The following is a 24373-nucleotide window of genomic DNA, read 5'->3' on the forward strand; positions in this document are numbered from 1 at the left end:
ACTAACAAAATGCAAGTGTCTAGACTGCAGCTTGCTTCAAATCTCTATATCCTTGGAAAATACCTCACAAAGTGGAAAAGGTTGGAAACCATGAAGAAATAGATTTTAAAGTGGCAGAAAAATTGTGATGTAGTATCTTTTCAACCCTTATTATAAATTTAGTTCAGTTTTGCAGGGTTTGACAATACCTGTGAACGATCTTTTCGGTCCGAATGGGGAGTTTTAGGGATTTGGCAATGTTATAAATGATCCCACTTTACACTATTGTCCTGTGTTTCATGCGCAAATGATGACCTTTAAAAAAACCAAACCAACTACCTCCAGTTTAGATAGAATACTTCTAATACAGAAATCTTTGTAAATACATTAATTACAGTTAATAAAAAATAAGTTCTGAATCTTTACACCATAGTCAAATACAGATAGATTAAAATCCATTTCTGACTCAAAGAAGCAGTTATGCAAAGTGGAAGAGAGCTACGCTCTTCCATTAAAAATCTATCCTAAAACAACAAACCCTCCTCAAACTGAAGACTGTAATTTCATCACATCTGTGTTTTGCAGAGCATACAGTACTTGATTTGCAAGCTCAAAGCAAGCCTAGCCCAAAAGAAGAAGTGGGTTTTTGGTACGGGTTTCTTTATCAGAGACAATGGATCCGCAGCGTGCAGGGCAGTAACGGTCGCTGAAACGACAGGCTCTGCATTTGAAAAGTGCCTCTACAGTTAGGTGTTCCGTACCCGACCAAGGTTATGTGGGTCAGGGTTTCAGCAGGTGTGAAGCTGGTTCACAAATCGGGGGAGAAGGCTTCAGGGCCTCTGAGGATCGGGCTTTTTACAAGTCCTACCAGTGCTGGTCAGAACCAGGTAGAGGTTCTGATGCTCAGTGCTGGCCCCAGAGCTTGCTTTGGGTCTCTGGCAGCCACGTGGTCTTCTCCAGCAAAGCCACTCTGCCCAGGGGCTGGAAACTGCCTTCCTGAGCACAGCGTAATCGATTTGGATCTGTGTTCCGATGCTGATCCTGAGCCAAACCCAAATCCAGTTCAAACTGGAACCTCTATAAAATCTGGAGTACTTTGGGTCCAGGGCAATTTTGTTTCTCTCTTTTTCTTTTTCTTTTTTTTTTCTTTTTTTTTTTTTTGTTTTTCTTCCCTGGTAAAATCTTTGTTCCTTGAAAAAACACTTCTGTGTGCTTTAACTTAAAAATATTGATGCCAACCACATGAATAATATCAGTGCCAACGGTAACAATAGCATCAGTGCCAGCACCCTCACAGTATTATTCCCATCAACGCCAACAGTATCATGCAGATCTATGCCAGCAGGCCAACAGTGTCAACAACGCCCGTGCCAACAGGCCAGAACGAATGAAGAACCCCTCAGTAACAAACCGGTGTGCAAAGCCTCGTGCTGTGCTGCTGTCCCACAATAACAAACCCCTGGGCCCAGCCTAGTTCTCATTAGCAACTTTACAATAACACACCCCAGTGCAAGAGCAATTAAACGAAAACACCAAGGCGTGTATGTCCTGGAAGGGAGAAATACTCAGATATTTCTGGAGCTGAGGGGCAAATGAAATAAATGATTAAGGATTTTGTTGACTGTGCTTTTCTAAATGATTCTGTCCAAGTGCAATGGTGGCAGCTGGAGCTCTTTTTAAACTGGCACAGCCTGAGCTCTGGGAGCACTTGCAAGCAGCAAGTGGTTTGACTTCTGTGTGCTTTGCTTTTGAGTGTATCTCCAGCTCTACCTACTCAACAGAGGAATCTTGTTTAACAGGTAATCTAAGGATTAATGAGAGAACCCGATCCAAATGGATCTTTCCAGAATCAATGCATTTCCAGTGTGTCATCTTACTATTCCAAGGCTAGTTCAGGCCTTGAGAACACAAACTTTTCCCCAAAGGGCAGGAAGGATTTATCTTTTTCCAGAATTTTCAGCTTGCACATGAAGAAAAAGGTCTGGTCTGTTGCTGAAGAGAGGGCTGGCAAGGCTCCAGAAATGAAACAGGAAGGTTAACAATTTACAACCAGAACGTCGCCATACTTCCCCTGATCTTCTCAGGTCTGCACCCAGAAAAGCAGAGCAGATGCAGGGCATCCCAGTGCAGCCACATCTTATGGTGGTGGCCTAGGAGTTAGGATGTGTTAAGCAGCTTTCAAAACTTACTCCCAGTCTACACCTCAGTGCAAGTAGCGATTCTGCTTTGTTTCCTTTTGAGCAGTAGCTTGATGTCACCACCAAAGAGTTCCTTGCTGTTTGAAAACCAGCTTTTTCTTTCAAAGCAGCTGTCAGTTAGTTGTTCTTTTCTTAAAGAGAACAGGAAGACTATCTTGGTTGGTTTTGCCAAAAGTGGAGGAATCGAGGGACAAAACTGTCCCTGAAAATTTCAGGCGTCTCGATCAGCCCGACTTCAGAAGCTTCATACTCTGGGATTAACTGGAGGTTTTAAAGCCTACATGAAAAAGAAAGAGTTGAATCACAGTGTGCCTGGTGCAGTTTCAACGGATTACATCCTGACAGAATTGCTATTCACATTTGAACTCGGGTTACCTTTGGTGGAGGTGGAGGTTTGCCTTTGGGAACTGGGAAATGAGCAGGTTTTCTCTCCGGTGCCTATAATAAAAATGTAGTTTAAACGTCATTAGGCTTTCCTGTCTGAGCAGCTGCAGAACCTCTGCAGACCTCAGCTGCTGCTACTGTGATCTCATGTATTTACTACAGTATCTTCCTCGTGGAAAAACTAGGCATGAATTGGATTAATCTACCCCCATATAACAAGTCACGATAACACAAATACACGAGGGGTACAGATCTCCTGTTTCAGAAGAGAACTGAGCTATTCTAGACATCTAAATTCATCTGTATCGAGTATCCATGCTCAGGAAACTAAAGCTGATCACATGCGTCTTAAGGAAAGACAGTGGGATTTAAATGTGTTTTTGTAATCAAGGTGATAGGTGGTTGGGTTCGGTTTTGTTTTGTTTTGTTTTGTTTTTTAATTTAGTCCTGATCCCTCATTCTTTGTGCAGGCAGTACCATGCAGTTATGTTGCTGGTGTGAAGATGGTTCCTACGCCCTTGTATCAGGTGGGCAGGGGGCTCAAGTGCCGAGATGGTAAATATTTGAGAGAGACATTTTCATTTAAGTAGGATGCTTTGGGTTTATTAATGGCAAATATTCCTACTCTTCTGGTTTCCAAATTTTTTTTTTTAAGAATTCAAACTATATATTTATAAGCACATGGGTGGAGATCCCCTCACAGGTGGCACCTTTAGAGACCGCCACACCTCCACGATGCAGGGGCCGTTGCAGACATCTGTAGTAGCGCATCATGTGCTTTGTGCTTACACCTGGAGTCCCCATTGGTTTGGACTTCATGAACTGTTGCTGATGAGATGTGCTTGTGATGGCTTACAGGACTCTTCGGACCAGATTAAGAATCTTTTGGGCAGTTTAGGATTGCGCAGCGATAAGGTGATTCCTACCCTAAAGAATTATGTGGTTTGAATCTCTTGATTTATTTTTTTTCAATCATAGAACCTGAAAAGACTAATTGGGATCCAAGTGTCATTTGCAGTTCAGATGAAGGATGTGAAAAGTTGCAGGGTTATACTTACAAAAATCTCTTCTCTGTGGGAAGAGACTGGTTTGATAGAAGGAACAGGCGGTGGGGGACCTTTTGGCCTTATGACGGGCTGTAAAAGAAGAGAATATAAACCAGATTGACCCTATATTCATACTGTGTGTGTAAGCATCCGCCTGTTCCCATGGGAACCTGCAGGCTTGTGTGCATTACTAGGGGTAAAAGGCTGCACTCGTTTCAGAAGCAAGGATGCTTTATGCTGTCTGGTCCTGAGAAAACATGCAGGGCCTCATCTGGAGCACAGTCATTTCCCTAGCCTTTGGGATCAGATTGTCACTGCTGGTCTCCACCACGGTGTGAACTGGTCTGTGCTGTCTCCCCCAAAGCCAACATGAAAGCAAAAAAATTATGTAAGAAGTACTTACGCTCTGAAACTGTGGTTTGTTCTCCTGCAGCGGAGGTACAGGAAGGAGAAGTTTCTTATCATTCATCTGAAAACAGGGAACAGTTAAATCGGATGGAGCCCTTGTGCATTATCTTTGTATGGCCCTTTACTGCAGACAGATTCCACAGGGACTCAGTGCCATGTGCTTTCCCCACTCCCTCCCCATGCTGGGATTCGCAGCACTGTCCTCTCAGCCCCAGCCAAGTGTTTTGAAAGCCCCGTGGAAGTGTAGTGAGCTTTGACTGGTGAATTTTATGTTTCCACCCCTTGGTTACAGTCCCAGGGAGATTGTAGCTGACCCAGCACCTCCCTGCTCTTACCTTCTGGGCAGGTGCTGCCAGGACAGGGTGTTCTCTGTGTCTTTGTTCTTGATCCACAAAGACTTGGTTTGTGGCTCCAGGTCCCCTTCTGGTCTGGTACCTATGCAAATTTTAGATACAACTATAAATCTTACCCTGAGCGAAGTAAAAAAAATCTTGCTGAAGTTAAATGCCTGCCTTTCTCCTCTTGGTGTGTTACGTGTTCTTTATTTATTTATTTCTCCCCCTTATTCTGATTTTTTAGGATTAATCCTGTGAGCTACAATTTCAAGTCTTCAGTCCTCTCCCAACTATGGGATATCTGAAACAGCTCAACAAAGGTCATGGACCAACTTCCTTGGCTTTCCAGTGTCCAATTCCCTCCCCCCCTCCCTTTGAAAACACCAGCTTAAAACTTATTGTTTGCCTTTAGGGGTTGTTTTTCCTTAATGGGGGTAAGAATTTTACCTCTTCTTGATTACTTGGAAGCGGATAAGCAACACTGCTGCAGCTGCGCTGAGAGCGAGGACAACCAGCACACTGGCAACAATAGTGAAGCCTGTCAGGGAGAGAGAACACAAGTTGCTATTTCTTACAAGATTCTCTATTCCTAAGCAGTTTCCCATTACGACCATTGGCAAACTAATTTTTTTTCACGAGGTCTAGACCTTATTTGTTCTCACTATTGCTCAAGCTTATGGCTGCTTCTCCTGCCACAAATGGTGATGGAAAGGAATGTATTCCTGTCATTTTTACCATCTTTGAAGACTGTGGTTATTGCCCGAGCTGTCCTTGGGCTAAACAAACCTAGCCCTTTCCTCCTATCCTCAAAGATCATCTCATTGTCATTCTTCCCCTTTTTCTCAAAGGGTGTTGCCCAAAACTGGGTGCAAGCCTTTGGCACTGTATACAAGTAAGGCTTCATCATTTTCCTTCAACAAAGCTATTCTGAAGTCTCAACCAAGCCACAATGTTGAGAGCTGATGGTGCTCTAGTGAGTGTGGGAAGAGGACAGAAGTATTTAATAACAAAGGCTTTTTTTTTTTTTTTTTTTTTTCCCCCGAACACATGGAAATCTGTACACAAAGTATTTTCCCTCAGAGGTAGATCAGCTAAAGGCCAGCTCTGTGCAGATGAGAAAGAAATGAACTCGCCTGCCTCCCTCACATCAAAGCCTCTGGGACCTTTCCTCCACTCAGATTTGACAGTGAGCTACTATGGCGTGCTCATTACCACAGGATGGAGAAAGGAAAAGCCTACTACTCTAAATAATCTCCTGGGTGCATCGCTTCTGTCAGGTTAGAAAGAAAAATAGCTTGCTCTAGTCATTCATACAAGCTGCAGAGACTTAAAGGTGTGCAGAAATCCAAGACCTAGATACGCAATATTTGAAACACTCTGGCACCCGGTGCAAGTCGGGGTGGTTTCACTGGAGCTAAGGCACCCGTGTCCACCAGTGGGTGCCAGTGCCCAGTGTGTGGCCGTGCAGCACTTACTGGTAAGTGCTGAGGAGCTGTCGCAGGTTGGTGGTGCCCAGCCTTCTTCACACTGGCACTGCAACTCGTGGTCGCACACCTAGGGAAGCACAAAGCCGGGAATGTCTTCAGGTTGGAAAAATGAGTGAAGGTGTGATGCCATAAAGTTTCAGTGGCTCTGGTCTAGGGTCCTGATAAGCTTCTTGAAGCTCGGTCTGGAAACCCTCTCTCATTTTACTTGGACAAAAATCTAGCAGAGAGTGCAGCAGTTTTGTACGGTGAAGGACAGGCCTGATTGTCTGCCATCATGTGCCTTTTGCAGGGGTTTCTGCAGTGAAAGCTTCAGTACAAGGCACAAAGCAGCAGAGTTAGTCTTTACATCTGTGGGTCTCTGTTCAAATAAGATGAGCACAATTATCTTCCCAAACCAGAAGATGCCCTGAAAGAGAACGGCCGTGTTACTGTGGCTCAGAGGCAGGGCCAGACAGACTTGTGTCCATCTCCTGTGATCTCCTTCGCAAAAATATGGGTGTGATGTCAGATTAGATTTGCTTTCATAAAAATATAGGAAGCTTCTGACTCCACAGTTTTTGCAAATTCCTATCCCAGTGACTTAAATACTGTCACCAATAAGGTCTGTAGCTGATATGTGTAATTTTTTTAAAGTTAATAGCATCAAACACTTGTGTCTTACAGCATGTCCAGTACACTTGGCAGAGCAGTTGGTTGATCTAAAGACATCTTCAGCATAGACACATTCTCCATTGCTGCACACCTGAAATGTACAGGGCAAATGTTAACAAAATGTACAGGACAAATGTTAACAAAGTGATTTACAAGCTTTCAGAGTGTGCAGAGCTGGCACATTATTGTGTAAAGGGATGAAGAGTAAGAGGAGACATAGAAACAGGTCTGCAGATCACTTAAACCTCCATTAGGAGTTTGATCTGTGGGTATAATTTTCATTCGACCTTTGGGTATTTTATAGCAAAGGGGAATGACAAAGATGTACAGACATGACTCCTTCCCACTCCTCTTCAATCCTTCATCCTTCTCTCCCCCCACCGGTGGAAATATACAGCAAAGAAGTCGGAAATAGCCCTCAGTGATGCCTAGCACATCCACTATGGAAATAATTAAAAATAGTAATATATGTATGATCTTTTAACCCTTCATATGAAGGTATTTTTCCATTGCCACATGTAAAAAATAGTAAGACAGCAGTCAAGCATGAGAAAATCGGAACAATAGCTGTTGGTGTTTGCTTTGCTACTGATTTGTGACAGGTGTAAGGTATGGCAAATCAGATCAGCAGAAGTTTAGCGTCAAGTTCAGTTTCTCCTGTTTAAAATTTTGCTTGTCTGGTGAAAGAGCTAACGATATAAACAAGACTGAAAGGAGGGGAAAAAAATTGAGAAAAGCTATTGTCTACTAACCATCCCATTCCCGCACTTCGTTCCATTGAGAATCATCCCTGGGTCTACTCCTCCATTTCTAGGAAAACTCGCTTTGCAGGACTCAAAAGTCACCAGGCTCCCATCCCGAGGCATCTCCTTCCCCCCAGTACAGAACAACTTTCCGCACATTATATCTCTGGAAGGAGAACAAGAGCTGCTAGAACAACGGCACGGCACAGCAAAGCGATCGGAGCTGGGCTCTCCTCCAGCTTGAATTTGTTGTGCACAGGAACTCCAAAGAAAAAAGATTTTTTGATTTGTGGTTTCAGGGTTTGTGAGTAGAAGGTGTCAAGTTCCTAATTTCTCTTGATCTTATTAGGGAACACACTGATATTTGCAGAAATTAGTATTTAACTGACCTGCCTTCAACTTCTGAGGTTCACCTGAGGTTCAAGTTCCCTATCCAAAAATCCCTTCCCTGTACTTACCTGCACATGCACGCACACGCAGTCACCCTCACAAGCAGGCTTGCACATAGATATGTACACACTTGCTCTTTCTCAGACTGATCTCATAGTCTGGAAACTAGTTTTCTTAGAATTGCCTTTACCACAATATTCAGATTGAACAAGAAGGGACACACGGACCTATGCGCCATCTAAAATAGTGTACGCTTTGCTTCTGTCTATTCATTTGAATAGGAACGGTCTGTCTTCCCAAATCTCAGGAAATTCTGTAACACAGTGCTTACTTTTTTTTACACGGGACGTGACTACCTTTTTCTGTTCTGCAGTATCCATAATATACCCCTTTCTCGTTCATCCGGTAACAGGAGGCTGGACCTTCAGTAGCCTCTGTGACAGAGAAAAATGCAACGGGATTAGTTTAGGTTCTCTGCCTGTGAGAACTCACAGTATTCAGTTTCCTTCACCTATTTAGGAAATGGCCTTTCCCAGTGAAGTTACTCAAGAGCCTAAGTGACTCTCTCTGACACTTCATGCATTAATTCTGCAATGTCACTGTGTACACACAGCAGAACCTATCCTGTGTGTTCTCTCTAGTACAAACCAGTAGACCTTGCCTAAGAGAAGGAACATAGTCAGGACTAGAGATGGTTTAAGACTGGGAAGAGGGTAAGCCACCACACACATCTAGAAACACGGAGGCATGCTAAATCTGGACATTATTTTGAAAAACAGACACTTCCTCTTGCTGTCAAGCAAATGATACTCACCCAGCTCCATTTCAAAGTTATCTTAAAGGCATTGTGCAAAAGAGGAACACACTCACCACTTCCCATTTTTTTAGAAATATATTGCCGTGTATGCTCTGAGCTTCAGCTTTGCAGTGTAAATATAAAAATAATAAAATGCATGCTACAAACTAGAACTCATTTCTATAGATATTCTGTTCTTGATTTACAAAAGGTGTTTGATTTTCTAGCAGACAAATACCTCAGCCTCTCTCCTTTGTCCTAGGTATTTTTTCAATGCCAACTTGTACTCACGTGGTCCAAAAGCGGCTTTGCACTGGTTTTCTCGGGTGGGACAGTTCCCCATGTAGCAGTAGCCTTCCCCGTAGTTGCAGGGATATCCATTCACACGGAATCGATCCGCTGGGCAGTTCGCAGAAAAGCCAGTGCACATCTCAGCCAGGTCACAGTCATGCTTAACTGCTCGGCAAATAGCTCCTGATTTTTTATACTGAAGTATAAAAAGGGGGGAAAGCAATGCCACACTTAACACACCGCTCCTCCATGCCATTTAAAAACCACTCTGGAGAGCTAAAGGTAGGGGAGACAAATCCCATCCTCACTGTACCAGCTGCAGGAGGGGCCAGATCGGTATCTAATTTAAAGTTGATTTTGTCAATTGACGAGATTTTTTTTGCCCTGGTTGTGCCTCAACTTTTCTTCCCTGGAGGAAACGGGTAATCAAAATGCTCATTTCTCCAGGACTTTGAAAGATTGAGTGAATTGGTGGTTGTGCTGTTGTTTGGGAGGGACAAAGTGTGCTTGTCATTACAGTGCTGGGTCAGTGATTACAAGGAAAGAGGGCTGGTTCTTTGGAAAAGGTGTATTACTGTTTTTTCACAGGAAAAAAAAAAAAAAAAAAAAAAAAACCAAACCAAAAAACCCAAACCAGAAAATGAGAAGCTAGAGATTCGAAGGAGTCTGTCTTACTTGGCAGTTTTCACAGCACTCTCCGTGGGCACAGGTGGAACCCTCTGTCAGTTTGCAGGTCTCGGGGTCGCAGCAGTCGTTGGTGCACTCCTGGGACAGAAGCGACAGTCAGAGCCGTGCTCCGCTCCTCGCCGCCCTGCACGGCTGGACCCGCACTTTGCTTTTCTGAAACCCGTTTTCACTAGAAGCCATTCAGGCAGCGTGAGCGAGCTCACGCAAAGTGTGTTTGATCCTGAAAGCGCCGGTAGAAGTTGTGCAGGAACTTGCTTTGTTTCTCTGCGGAGATGGTTTTGTGCTCACCACTCTTCCCCATTCCCAGTTCTCTGTCAGCACAGCATGACAAACCATCCAGTCCCCTTTCCCACCATTTGACATGCACTTTATGGAGGTGACTATATTGCAGATCAGCAATTTGATGACCACAGTTTCCACAGAAATATTTCAGCTACCTTTGAACTGGCCACCTCAGACACTCACAGAAACCAGATCCTGTAAAGCCTGAATAAAACTCTTTGCCTCTCCCAAGTATTATTTTATTCCCTCTTATGCATATACCTCAGGAGTACCACAGTCACATTCCTCTCCTTTTTCCACAAAGCCATTCCCACAGGATGGAGGTGCGACGATGCTGCTTACATCTGGGATGTTTGTTAAGCATTTTGGCATGTCGCTCAACATGTATTTCTCAAAACTCTGGAGGCTGCAAGAGCTGAATTTCTTGGGGACGATAGAACTATTTGAGAAAAACAGGAGGATTTACGTGAGGATTGGCATAAGCAAGGAGAAACAATACCCTTTACAAGTGACCACCCCCCAAACTATTGGATGCGACCATTTTGCCAAATACATATATTAATAAATACAATGACTATCTCCTACTTGTAGCATTAAAAAAAAAAATAAATAAAATAGTGGAAACAAACAGATCAGAAAAAATTAATGTACTAAATGTAAACACAGCATATAATACATCCCACATCTCAAAGATTTAAGCCTGGTCTATACGATTTCTGCCTGGATGCTTCAGGCGTTCGGAATTTTCCACTGGGTTGTTCAGCAGAAACTCAGCCTGTTCAACTAGAGATGAAAATGGAACTGAATTCCCATCTAATGGGTGTTTATTGAAAGTGCGAGCACTTTGTGCGGCTTTCACAGGGTACATCTTCAGGGTAGAGAACAAAAATACACTTTAGGTAAATCTTGGTGGGGAAGCTCTCTCATCTGAGATACCACAGCAGTTTCATGATGTCGTCATTGTAAGGAAGAAATTATGGTTTAATGTGATAGCCCCCGCCCCCCGCCCCCCATGCAAAGCTAATGTTATGCAAAAGTGAATAAAGTGGGGTTTTTTGTTTGGTTTGGGGTGGGTTTTGGGGGGTGTGGGCATCTGGGTGTGCATGTATCTGAGAATATCTTACAAATTTCTTCGTTATTCTTTTTGTATAATTTGAATGGAATAATTTCAGAGAACAAAAATAATTCCTACTCCATTTTGGACACTGACAGCTTATGCAAAGCCCATCCTTAACTGCCCCAGGCACTAACGCCGTCACCTTTTTATCCAAACTCCTACCTGACAGTATCTGTCATGATACAAACTTCAGCGTTACACGTGCAGGCTTTGGTGTCATGACTCATGCCAAGGTTGTGTCCCATCTCATGTGCCATGGTAGCTGCAACTGCAATTTCATTTCTGTTATGATCCTGTAGAGGTAAGAACGGGCTATTATTTCTATGAGTATTTTAGAACAAGTAGGAACACCAGAGGAGCGGTGTGGCTAAGAGAGAGGACAATTTTTCTTCTAGTGAAATGATCCTCACTGCCATGTAAGGATTGATTTGTTGTTCAATCCATGCATGCATCTATTCCACAGTTTATGTTGGATTATATTATAATAGCAATGAGATGATACCACTAACAAACATGAGTAAATTGCTATAATTACTTTTTAAATAAACATGAGGAAGTTAGGCTGCCAAGTAACAAACTGAGTGTTAAGGGGAACTGAACATCTGAAACTCTTAATCCTTTCTCTGGATAGCTGTCTCTGTGCTTAGGGTGATTACGTGAAGTCCTATAATTATTACTCATTACACCAAGGTAATTGTTGTGTAGTGTTGTACGTGCACAGAAAGGAAAGGGAGAGGCTGTGCTCTATCTTCATTCTTAGCTGGGTGGTTTGTGCTGCTTGGTGGGAGGGAGGAAAAGTCCTGCTCTTCTGAGTGAAATCCAGATGGATGAATAGCAGGTGGTAGAGGAAATGCATAAAGCAGGAGACACAGTGTACTGGTCATACTCTTCCAGCATGGCATTGCAAATTATGCTCCTACAAAATGCATCCCCCCCACACCTCGAAAAGCATTCTGGTTCTACGATCATCCTCGGATTTCCTGGTGGTGTGGGAAAGCTGGAATAACGTGGGTTATTCCTCTCACCAACACGCCCGGCCCCGGGAGCTGGGTGCAGCAGGTGAGTTCCTGGTGGTGTTGGTAAAGCTTTGGGTCTGTGTTCCTGTTTAGGCTGAGGTTTAAGTACAGTAGTTCAGACAGCTATGGCTAAACTGATGATGTGAGTTATGACAGAACCAATTTCCTGCTCAAAACAGGGAGCTTTACAATAGAGGCACAAAATCACTTATTTCTCTCTTTTTGGCTCTGTTGGGGCCTGATACTCCAAATACAGGTGTCAGAGTTTGATGTTGGCATTGAGGTAACACAGATGCCATGGTTTGTGCGTGCTTTCTTTACCCTCTGCACTTCATTTAAACTAAAATCTCTGATTGTGAGTCTCTACAGTCTGATAAAATAATGATATGAACCAGACAGAGAACTGAAAGTGTCATACACCCCAAAAATTTTCATAAACCTTCTTTGCTAGTTGAGTAAAAAAATACAGAAAAGCCTTTAAAAAAATAAAATAAATCAGACCTGAATAATACCTGCAGAATATGTATCACTGCATATGGATTTTAGGAAGGCTAATCCAATCGTTGTCCCGTCAAAGTCGAGGCCTCTGCAAGGAAGAAGAAAGGCCCAGTGAAACTCAATGGTGTGACCAGGGAGGTCTGAGCCCAAGTCTGCTTTATGAACCAGGCTGAGGGTTTTAAGCATACACTCATTTCCAGCTCTGGTTTGCCTCCCTGATTTAACACAGTATTTGAGGACACGCTTAAGATCACAGCAAATCAGAAAACAATTGAACACACTTTTCCTTTTAAATTTCTGTGTAAATTTATGTTGCAGTTCATCAGGCTCAGTGCATCTGTTGCAGTGTAAAGAGCTTGATGAAGTGCTCGGAGCGTAGCAAAATGCTTGCGTGAATCGGGGCCATTGAACGTGAGCCAGAACACTGAAGTGAGTGCTGGTTTAGTTTGGCAACGGGCATTTCCCAGCTGTTAAGCTTCATATCGTGGCTCCTTAGGTTGTAGGACTGTGCTGCAGTCTTCAGGACACTCAACTGTTCTCTGACCAGAGCAGGGAAAAGACATGTAGCAAAGGTTTACATTGCCTGTTTTTGCAGGGATTCAGATAGAAAGATTAGATACTATGTCCTAGCAGGTAGTTGTGCTCCATGAAGAAAATAAAAGCAAGAGAAGAGACCCTGCATTTATCTCTTTATCCTAGAATTAATACAACCTGGTATGGGAAAGCGTGAAATCCAGGTCTAGTATAGACGGCATCTCTGAGTGGCTGGTGACAGTTGTTAAAGAATTCCTTGAACGTATTTGGAAATGCAAATAAGAAAGAGAAGGATACACACGTGATTAGCTGAGCATTGTCATTTCTTTTCCTCTTTAATAAATCTGATAGACGCCACTTTGAGAAACTGTCCAGAGTGAATCCTGCAGCAGTACTCAGGAGGCATTTGTTACCATCTGTCCAGATTTCTAGGCCAATTAAAGCCACGTAGATATTTATGGCCTTATAAACCTGCAGCAGAGGAACAGGATTGTCGTAAAAATGTAGTTAAACAGACTTCTGAAACAAGCACTTGTCCCGGTAACCGGTTGACTTTTGTCACTCGCCATATAGTCCACTCCAGACCCAATTTAAGCTTTTCTGCACTTTGAAGTTGCCACAAAAAGACAACAAACAAAACATGAACTGTTATATTCCCTCACATTTTAAACAACTAACAAAATGGTTTTAAAATATGTGAAAATTCCGGTGGTGTTTTTGACTTGCAAAAAAAATCAAGAATCGCTTCATTCTTTTTAAAGGATTTCAATCATTCGCTTTAATAAGCGTTAAGAAAATACCGTATATATCTTCCTGTACAGAAATCTCATATCTGAAGGCAAAGAACAGGATAATATCAACAGATGTGTTAAATTTGTTTCATAAATTACAATGAAGTTCGTTTTTCATTCTTTCCTACATGTAATAATGACAATTCATGATGTTTGCAGAAGAAAAAAAATATTAATCTCTTCTATTTCAATTTCACTTTGCTGTGTTTGCTCTTACCTTGTTGATGTAATTGACTATTCCAAATATCCTTTGTCTTACAGTTTTAACATCTTCCTCATACTTCTTATACTAAAAAAGTAAATATAGTATGTCAGGAAAAAGAGATTTATCGGAAAAGAAATATCCCACAGAAGATTGCATTGCAATCCACACCGTGCCTGGTCTACTTATTATTTTTTCGATGTGCTATTTTATCGGACAATGTGTTTCAACATCAGGCCCTTTAAAAATGTGTATCTATGTGTAGGGTGGAGAAGAGGACAGGCACTGTATGGTGTTTTCTGAATTCTCGTCATCTCCAGGTGGGATTTTTAAACTCAGTCCGCGTTAGGAAATCCTATTCCAGACCAAAGTCAGTGTAGCAGTCAGTGTAACTGTAGTAGGAGCCCAGGGGTAAGAGCAGTACCTGCTTTGGAAAGCTCACCTCTAGCTGGTCAAATGGAAAAAAAAACCATTTCAATACTCACCAAAGTATTGTCTGCAACTATGTAAACTTCCAGATACTTTTTCGCTTTCAGGTAGGCTTTCATCTAAAGACAAGATACATTTAAATGACTTCTAAGGCCTGTTTCAGTCTCAACCTTTGCACTTTCAAAGCCGTGTATGACTTACGAGGGTATTTCTTTAGCTGAGGCATTTAGAATGGGACAGCCTCGTTTTAAAATGCTGAAAGGTCGGCTAGGTTTCTATGTTTAAAGACGCACATGGGCACCTATTAGTACACGCAGGAGGGCTTAACTCAGGTGCTGACTGAAGTCTCAGATCTGTGAGATCTCACACTGGTTCTTTAAGGGCTGATCATGCTCCACTGTTTGTGGCTGCTGCTTTTCTGGAGGTGCCACCAGCCAACGTGGGACTTGTGCTGCTCACAGAGGCTGCAGTTTCTTTTCTGACATGTACTAACTGGACTGTTGTTTAACTGTGTACTTACTTCAGGACTGTTGCTGGATTTGAAGATGTCGTTGATGGGGTCATTTGAATCCTCTTCCCAGGTATTGTTGATTAGACCACAGGTTTTTATGGACTTCTGTTGGAGTTTCTCATACTTATAGACAGCATGTTCGTCTCTGTCTGAAGCTCCCAAGGGTTCGATGAGGTACTTCTGACCACGGGTCTCAAAATAGCCACTGAGAAAATCAGACTGTGATCTTTTGAATCCACAGGACTGAGTCAAGATAGCAACACGACCTCTAACAGCCTTTAGCTGAAGCATACAGACCACTGCACACACTGATGCAATGGAATAGTTTGGCAGCACGCAGGCGGAGTGTACAACAATTTAAAAACAGAAATCCAAGCTGCTGAGTTAATTGGAAGATTTGGCTGGTCAGTGAAGTCTCCAAGCAGGAGACTGTCAGTCAAAAAGAAACTGGTTTGGGAATGAATTAGATTTAAATTTCAAGGGTTTGTGCTAACAGCACTGCTTTGAAAAGTGAATTTCAGATCAGTGGGGAATTCGAAAATATGTTTTTATCTTTAATTGAGATGAAAAGCTGAAGTATTGAAAGGAATTAAGAATTTCGAATAATTTTGAGCAGCAAGTGTCAAAATAAGTGTTCTGTATTAGTACAGAAACTCAACAAGATTTAAGAAGTGTTCATAAAGAAAGTCTGGGTTTGGGTCAAACTCCACTGACCATTAGGAAAACATTCTGCTGCAGCTTCTCAGGCTCAAGAGCCATCCTTGTGCCTTTTCATCTTATACCACTGTGTGATTCGGAACGAGCAGAGTCTTTCAACTGAGCTTTTCAGACGAAAGCTTGAGCTTCCCAACCCCGTAACTGCTGTAGCACTGAAAATAATCTAGTTTTCTCTTGAAGTGTCAGTGGAGCTTCCTACAGTTTAGAAGCATAAACCCTAAATGTTTACTGTAATCACCATCAGATGCTATGGTATGGAATTAGTCATACACATTTACTGATACAGATGGTTCTTTAGCTTCCAATTTATAAACTCTGAAATGGAAGTAGAAAGGTAACCTTTTTCTCCCTTCTTTCCCCCTTTTTTTTTTTTTTTAATAAACTAGTTTTTTTGTAAGCATGAATAAAAGATAACACCACTTATTTACATCTCGATACTTTTTATATTGGAGAAATTTATCCTCCTAGAGTATGTGTATTCTGGCATTGGTAACCTTTGGGAACCAAACCTCCACCTTACCTTAGACCTTTGCAAGCACTGATGCTTGCGATGGAATCCACATCATTCTGGATGTAACCTTCATAATAACAGTGGTCCTGGTTAGAAAGAAAAAAAATACATTGTCAAATTGGGCCATGTCTCATTGACTGCAATCAGCTGGCCAAGATCCAGTGACTTCAGAAGTCGAACTGCACTAGTTACAAGCTACCACAAACTACAGTGTCTGGGGAAATCTCCTGGTAGAGATGAAAAAATGGAAGAAGTTGGTGACCGTTTCCATGTTTTCTACGGTGCTGTTACTGCTACCCTTCAACACAGAACGACCCACATTGTGACAAATGCAATCATGGGGGTACAACAGTACATGAAAATAAGAATATGCATACTTAGTGCTCAAAATTAAGCATATACTGATGTGTTCTGCTGAATTAAGGTCCCTACTGAATGATTTTATTGTGGCCAAATTTCAGGGAAACACCCTTTAATATTAACCCAACAATTAAATGCATTAACTTCAATGAGATTAAAATGCATGTATTATGTTAAAACATATGATTAGGGGAAAAATTTTCATGACTTAATTGACTTAAGGATCTAAGGTCTAATGAACACTTCTGTGTTTAAAGAGACTTCAAAGTCACTGAGGTATTGTGGAAAATTTTACCCATAGCATTTCCTAAATAGATTTCTTCAGAGAGACTATACCACATGAGCTGGGCAGTATTCAAACCTGCATGGCTCGTGCCTTTTGTTTTCTCATAGATGTTTGATTTCACTTTACCGTTTGTCTTCCTTCCATCACTAACTTCCTTACAGTGAAAAATACATCAACAGAGTGAAAATTACTCGAGAAAGGAGTGGAAAATTACTCTTCATCTTTTGAGGATGCAAGAGAAACAGCTCCTGAGACCACAACAAACTATTCAAAATGTAGGAATTCCTTACTCAGCAAGCTGCACAGGTAGGCCTGTTTGAGATTGTCTTTAACCGGGCGTGGGTGCTATTTGCTTTTGACAGGATCCATTCAGGGAGTGAAAGTTAATTCGAGCAATCAGAAATGGCCTTTTTTTTTTTTTTTTTTTTCCCCCCTCAAAAAAACCAACCTGGAATTGTTTATGCACGTTTATTTCACTCAAGATCCTCCTGTTCCTGCTAATCGCTCCATGGCAAAGAATATTAGGCTTTGCATTCCAAATGACATGCGTTTAAAACACATAGCATGACATTGGACAAAAAGCTTCAGCTGGGAGCTTTGCTGAGGATAAGACCCATGGGTACACAGTTAATTAAAAAACCCTTCCACAGTGACTTCCTTTGTGTCTGGATCTGAATAACTGATTTGTCATGGCTCAGAGAAACCACCTGGGGTAACCTGCAGTGCATTTGCTGTGAGCGTGGGTGGTAATTTGAGCCAGTGAGGAAATGTGTCTTTATCAGAATCTGTGATCTCACTGAGATTAGGGTGTAAAAGCTAGTCACGGAGTTGCGCAGAGTGAGCAAAGTCAGGAGGGCAAAGTCAGGCAGTGGAATGGCTCTGGCTCCGCTCCCTTTCCTGACAAAGGAGAGAAATTCAGCCCAGGTAATGTGTTCATCACCCACTAAGGTGAAAAGGAGTCACCTTTTTGAAAGGCAATCTATGTCTGATTCTCAACAGGTGCAAATCAGTGTAGCTCTGCCAAAGTCATGAGTCACATCTTCTCCGTCCCTTCAGAGGCCTCCTAAATCACAGTGCTTAAACCTTGATTTAAAATCTTTCTGTCTGATACACGCTATTATGTCATGGACCCATCAATCTCATACAGACTTCCTCAAGACAGCAAGTATGAGGGAAGGAAAGCTTTTATTATTACCTTGATTTGAGGACTTGTTGTTATTTGTCGACCGTCATCAGAATAAACAGTTTCAGTGTAGCCTCTAGCTAATAGGTGCCTGCAAAGAGTCAAGTGCAAGCGTTATTCCAAATAAATTGTAGTCATCTAGAAATGAGGCAATTGCATAACGCGCAAAGTATGTAGGGGAATTCAAACGATTGCTCAGGTTATTATCAGTGTCGAAAAACTAGGGAAGCAAAGCTGCTGGGTGGGGAATTCTGCCCGTTTGTAATCTTTACTCAAAACAAAAGGACATTTCTAAAATGACAAAGCATTAAAGTCGACTTATTTCACTGGTGTAAGATAACCGCCTAGTAAATCTGAAATTAAATGTATAATTACATATGGAGTACTAATCCCCTTTGTGTAGGCATTTCCACCCCCCCACAGCGTGTGGGAAACGGTACGGCTCTGTTCTCTTCCCCGTTCACCCCCACTGATGATAAATAGCAAAGATCTAGGTCAATGGAACACCTGCCTCACCTGTTTCACACGTGCCTGTGCATACATGTATGTATACGAGTACATACGTGTATGTGTACGTGTGCATAGGTGTATGAGTGCACACAGAGATTCTCTGCGAAATCACACTGACATATATTCGTCCAATTCTTTTGCTCACAGCTTTTTTCAAGTTTTACAAGTTCACATCTTTGGAATCATTCTGTCTGAACTTGATTTTTTTTTTTTTTTCTTCCCTAAATAAACTCTATTTTTGTACACATACATGTTCCTGAACCTTCGAAGGAGGACATCATGACTACGGAATAAATTACTGTGTTTCTGCCACCACTGGGCAAGGCACCTTCGGCTTTCTGGTTGGTATACATGTGATCTGCTGTGGAAGGCCAAATCCTGCAAGGCTCTGTGTGCGCAGGTTCCTATGCAGCAGAGCACTAAGCACACGTTTAACTTTAAGCCAGAGCTGTAGTCTTACTAAAGCTAGCAGCAAAACCAGTCTACATTCACTTCAGTGTGGGTAATTACCCCAAACTGCCACAGTCCTATTGCTTTTCAAAGAGTGGGATTTAGTGCAATATAAATTCCCTTCTCCCCTTCCAAATATTTAGATTAGATTAATACAGGGGCAAAGAGTTAATTATAGTCTATATTTAACATGAACTGATTATAGTACTATTGTATTTACACAGCCATTAGAAAAGCACCTATTAAAGCAGATCTGTTTGATCCCGTGTTAAATATTGTGGTGGAGTCAGCAAGCAGCAAGTCACAGCTGTGCTTTATTTTGTGTTGTTCTGTACAGTTTGGGACTTTCCTTTGTGTGCTTTGTTCTGTAACACAGCCCCCTGCTTCTCCGTACCCTCTGCATGGCTGGTTCAAATGCTCTTAATCTCCTCAGCCGGGGAGGCGAACTCTCCTGCTTTCAATTTCCATAAAGTATTTTGTCAATGCCAGTATATATTAGACCACTCAAAGTCCAACAGCAGTAGTGTCAAGGTAGGGACTGCCTGGAGCCGAATTGTAAAGGATTATTCCATTTCTTACTATTTTTAATTTTTGAAGAGCGTACAGAGCCAACAGCCCCGTTTCATGGATATTTCTCTTGTTCTTCTCTATAGTTTCTACCAGCATGGAACAAATAAATATAACCCAGAGACTATCCATGGACACAGAAAGCTTGTGAATAATATGAAAACGTTGAACATTGAGTGGATTTAGCCATTTAGAAATGAATGGGTGAAGCGTTAGCAGTATAGACAAGTCATTCCATCATAGTAATGCCATACGTGTGGGTAATTATTTTACATTACCAAAATACTGACGTGATGCTATCTCTCCCCTCTTCTCTCACTGGAGTTGAAAGGTTGTATTTACCAAAAGACCTCTGACTTACAGGAGCCTAAGTCCTGTTTCAGAGTATCCTCAGATATCCACAGAGCTGCTTACAAGCAGGGAATAATGCTCAAGGAAAAACTGAACTGAACCTACTTATTTTTTCGTAGGTGCAGTATGACTTCCTCTCCGTTGGCTTTGATTCCATACTCCATTGTGTCATCGTATTTTGTCTGTAAACAGATTTAAGTGTTAGAATATGGAGTGTTATGATTTCTGGCCTCACTATGAGCTGCCTGCTACTGAGTTGCCAGCTGCATTCTTTTCCTTCTCTTCCCACCAAAAATAAGTATTCTGGCAGTTACAGAATAAGCAGGAGGTCACTCTGTTTCATATTTTTTAATTAGAGGAAGAAATTTAACTTTGCGAATGTATTTCTACAATCATAAACACATACCCTGCATATTCAGGAAAGTGCCGAAGCGAATGCTTAAATTCAAACCTTTTCATAGCTCTCTTGAAATATGTAAGAGGATGCTTAGTTTTAAGGATTTGACTTAATTTACTTTAAATTAAAATGTCCACAGGTTATTCAAAGTCTGGGTAGTATCAAAGCCTACATCTCTGATGAGTACAGAAGACCCACTGACAGCATACAGGTACTTCACTACATACTGAGTAACACCTCACAGCCTGGCTTTACCACACAAGGAACCACTCTGCCACGTTTTCTCTTCCATTTTATTTTGCAAGATGAATTGTCTGGCTCCACAGTCTCTTACCTCTGAAAACCAAGGCTACTCTGACTCCAGAAAACCTTCCCCATCTCCCAGGAAAAAAAAAAAAAAAAAAAAGTTATCTCTTTTAATACCTCTTTGTTTGTTTCTACATCTCTTTTTTGTACTGTGTGCAATTTCCGTGGATAAACTATTTCATATTGTTCAACTCCAGGTAATTTCTTGCTCATGCTCCCTAGGGAGAAATAGATGTATATTTATGAAAACACAGTATTCATTTATTAAACACAAAATGTCATGTCTGTCAGGACGGATTCTGGTGGGCCGTGTAGTCCTTCATTTGTTGCACCACTCGTTCCTCATGTAGTCTTTGCTCTGGCATGAGCTCACCTGGTCTGCTCAGCAGTCACCCTCGTTACGTGACCTAACCAGAGGTTTGTTACGGTCTGGATTTCCGATGACTTGACATACCTGGCTATTTCCAAGTGTCAAAATATTTTATGCAATATTCGCCTTGTATTTCTTTCCCCAGCACCAATCGGTGGTTTCGAGTACCAACATGCTAAGACCAGCTTTGCCTTCACATTTTGCAGATGACACGAATTAAGTTATTCAGTTCCGTGAAACTGGTGACCTCCAGCCCTTATCCCATGTTGACATGCAAGTTAAGGCGGCCTCTAGATAAGTCAATAAACTCATACAGTTCACCACAAGTCTAGACCAGGCCTAGATTTCTCCTTGAGAAAGCTTTTCAGCTGGCCTTCTCACATAAGTACTTGTACAATACTTTAATAAGTGCACTCTTACCTATTGAGTCATGATGGAGGGTGGTCACATACTTGTGACAGTGGAAGGACTGGAGAAGGCATTGGAACAAGGCTAGGTGAAAATAATAGGTGATAGGCAATAAAGCAGGGAAATCTTGAAGGTGGTAAGGAATTCAGATGATTCCTTAACTCACATGACCCTCCTTACTGGCCTTGTAAGTTGTGTTGTGTGTCTGCAGTGGCTATAAAGAACTTGTGGAGGAAATGCAGTGCTGATTAAAAGTATTTCTTTTCGTTTTCTGCTTCTAAGCCTGAGTGACTCTTGACAAAAGTTAATTTGTGGCCTGACTTGCAGGGGTGGTCAGCGTTCATTGCATCATTTAAAGTTAATAGTAGCAGCTGACATACAGCATTTGAGGGTAGTACAAGGGATGTGTTAGCTTCCAACAAGGCATCGGCAGGTTTTACATGCCTCCTAAGCTCTTTAATTTCCTGCAAAAGGTCATTTCACCTGAATGGGCAAATTCTTGAGGGCTCAGCATTAAGCACAAGAGCCTGTATTTGAAAAAAAAAAAAAAAAAAAAAAGAAAACCCAAAACCACAAACAACAAAGGGAGAGTGCAACTCCCAGTTTAATTGTCCGCCTGAAGGCCAGATTTTTACAAGAGTGGGGCATCCAATTACTGTAATTTTCTGTATCTGGATCAACAGAGCACATCCTCATGCAAATTGTTCCAGTAAAATAAACAGATTAATTCTTCATAACTGGTTTATTTGATTAAACCCTTTCCAAAACTTATTACAGAATAAAATTGGTTGTATCTTGACAAAGCTGTAGAGAAAGGCGTGATGGTATAATGGTAGTAAGTCCTAAGTAAGTATCTTGAGTCAGCTGAGCCATTACACAGACACAGTAACTATCCATGCACGTGCTGTTAACACACACCAAAGTGCATGTTTGTAACTGTAATTTACAACGATGTTTTATATTTTATTTTAAACAAATAATTAAGTTTACTTTTAAAAAATCTTTTGCTTTGCAGACTTAGTCTTTGCATGAGCTTAAAGTATGTTCCTATGTAACAATCACAGTAATATTTTAGGCCTCTCGGAACAGAGATCTGTGCTCCACTTTTATCTATCCACTCCCTGTTGCAGACTCTTTTTACAAGGCCAACTGTAGCCCAGATGGTTCAAGTTTAGGCTAGATTTGAATGGAGACTCAGAACTAAACTCGTCCTTTTCCCGCAGTGTGATACAAAGAGCATTTCGAGGAAAACGGGTTAGTTTTGTTCTGGAACAAATAGTTTCATAGAGGTAGGGTTTTTTTTCAATCAACTGAGTATATTGTCTTTGTCTTGCTACAGGCATTGTCTTGAGTCAGTAGCTTTAAGGAGGAAAGAAATTTCTTGGGCTTTGTACAACAGCTAGAAAAAGTACTAATAAGGAACAAACAATGTTGTACTTTTCCAAGAGCCTGTACCAAGCAGAAAAATCATTAGTGAGGATTTCGTTGACAATGAAGGTTTGGTTTTTGTCAAGAAACAAAATATCTAACACCTTAAGCATTAGTACTGTACACGTTTTCAGATATTCGGTGCAACTAATGAAACTGTAAAGATACCTGCCTGAATACAAATTACATGCCTAATTATGTATATAAAACCTGTGCATGCTGGTGCATGCCAAGCTCTGAAAAAATCTCTTCTCTTTTGACATGAATTGAAAGAAACAATGCATGTGGAAAAAAGTGTGGTCTGTTAAGGTTAAGTCATATGAATACTCATAACCTGAAGAATCACACAGATAATAAGGGTGGTAACTATTTTAATTCAGGTAATGTCATCACTTGAATTCAAATAAAAGTTTGGATTGCTTGGTTGGTTTATTTATTTATTTTTTTTTTCCTGCCAAAACGCTGTCAGTTTAATAAGTTGTCCCAACTGGATAAATTGTCTGCTCACTTGCAGGGGAGGTGCTTTCTTAATTGGCTCAAAAAACTAACTGGTTCTAGGTCTTTAGGCAATCTATGGCCAGTTTTCACACAAATAAATAATTCTCTAACTAGACAATTTTAGATAATTGCTTTGAACAGAAAGAGAAAAGAAAGCAAACATCCCTAACTTCAGCAAGACCATTTTTTTTCAGTGGCTTTACAGTATTACCTATATGTTAATAATTAAAAGTTCATAAAAGCTCTGCAAAGTTATCCATAGCAACCACTGATAAAGGATTTAAAAAAAAAAAAAATAAAATTAAAAAGCGCCGTACCTTGTTGGAGAAAACGTAGCAAAACAACAGAAACAAGAAGGATGTTAGTCATCTCAGTTGTGCTTGTCTAGCAGTGGTCTCTGTGGTCTGGGCAAGCTGGGATCCAGGCTGGCTCTGCTTTGAGCAGTCCTCTCGTGCAGTGAATGAGACCGAGTGAGTTGTTCTGCTTTATTCTTCCTATATGAGGAAGTGTTTACTAAAGGTGTTGCACAACATTCAAGTCACAGAGCGTTACAGCAAGCGGAAGTTCCTGCTGGTTAGTTAATGTCACACGAATTGTGATATATTGATCACTTCTTTGAAATTAATTCCCTAAAACTGTTCGTGAGGGAAAATAGAAATAAATAATGAGGGAGATTGGAGTGGTCCTACTGTTGGCTTGTTATAGTCTGGCTGGCAAAAAGCTGTAGCAGAAACAGTGGGTACTACTGGTGACTCAAGGAATGGGAAAGTTTTCAAGTTTAGAGTAAAACAGGTACACGGGACCGGTGTTAAAAATGTATTTCAGTTCTTGCCGCTTACCATTTAATCTGTACGGAAAGGGAAGGCTTAGAGCACCAGCAAAGGTGTGTGTAGGGCTGTATCTGTGAATCATATCTACAGTATAAACACTGAGTACGTCCTTTTCTGCCCCCTCTATCCATATTAGTAATGTTTGCTTGAGTTTCGTGTCTATATAAAGGGGGATGCAGACAAGTGAGTAATCAGGATGATATCTGTTGAATAATATTCTAAAAATCTAAGCTAGAAAACTATCACATTGGCTTAGCCTGTTGTTATAAGATAGTGCGCTGCTTAAGGCCGCAGCAATCCATACAGAGCCTCTTCACAGAAGTTTAACTTTCTGTATGTTAGAATAGGTATTACAGAGTCCATAGAACTGGAAAGGATTGTGCTCTGTACTGCAGTATATGAATATAAATTCGTATTAGCAATACA

The 24373-nt window shown here is 41.3% G+C and overlaps 1 protein-coding gene across 1 annotated transcript; it reads right to left on the minus strand.

Annotated features, from left to right (window-relative positions):
- Window positions 1–300: 300 nt before the first annotated feature.
- ADAM28 (ADAM metallopeptidase domain 28) lies at window positions 301–23569 on the minus strand. The gene is made up of 24 exons (XM_074928417.1): window positions 23435–23569; window positions 20531–20631; window positions 19816–19892; window positions 17845–17923; window positions 16013–16089; window positions 14785–14980; window positions 14321–14383; window positions 13851–13922; window positions 13144–13313; window positions 12312–12396; window positions 10957–11087; window positions 9939–10116; window positions 9384–9473; window positions 8709–8904; window positions 7953–8055; window positions 7241–7397; window positions 6499–6579; window positions 5826–5904; window positions 4798–4888; window positions 4351–4450; window positions 4011–4076; window positions 3620–3697; window positions 2553–2615; window positions 301–2454 (listed from the first exon to the last, which is right to left on the minus strand). The coding sequence occupies exons 1-24, from the start codon at window positions 23484–23486 to the stop codon at window positions 2422–2424; spliced, it is 2418 nt and encodes an 805-aa protein (XP_074784518.1). The 5' UTR covers window positions 23487–23569; the 3' UTR covers window positions 301–2421.
- Between the last annotated feature and the right edge of the window lie 804 nt (window positions 23570–24373).

Source organism: Athene noctua, chromosome 28 (genome assembly GCF_965140245.1).
Source record: "Athene noctua chromosome 28, bAthNoc1.hap1.1, whole genome shotgun sequence".
Taxonomy (NCBI): Eukaryota; Metazoa; Chordata; class Aves; order Strigiformes; family Strigidae; genus Athene; species Athene noctua.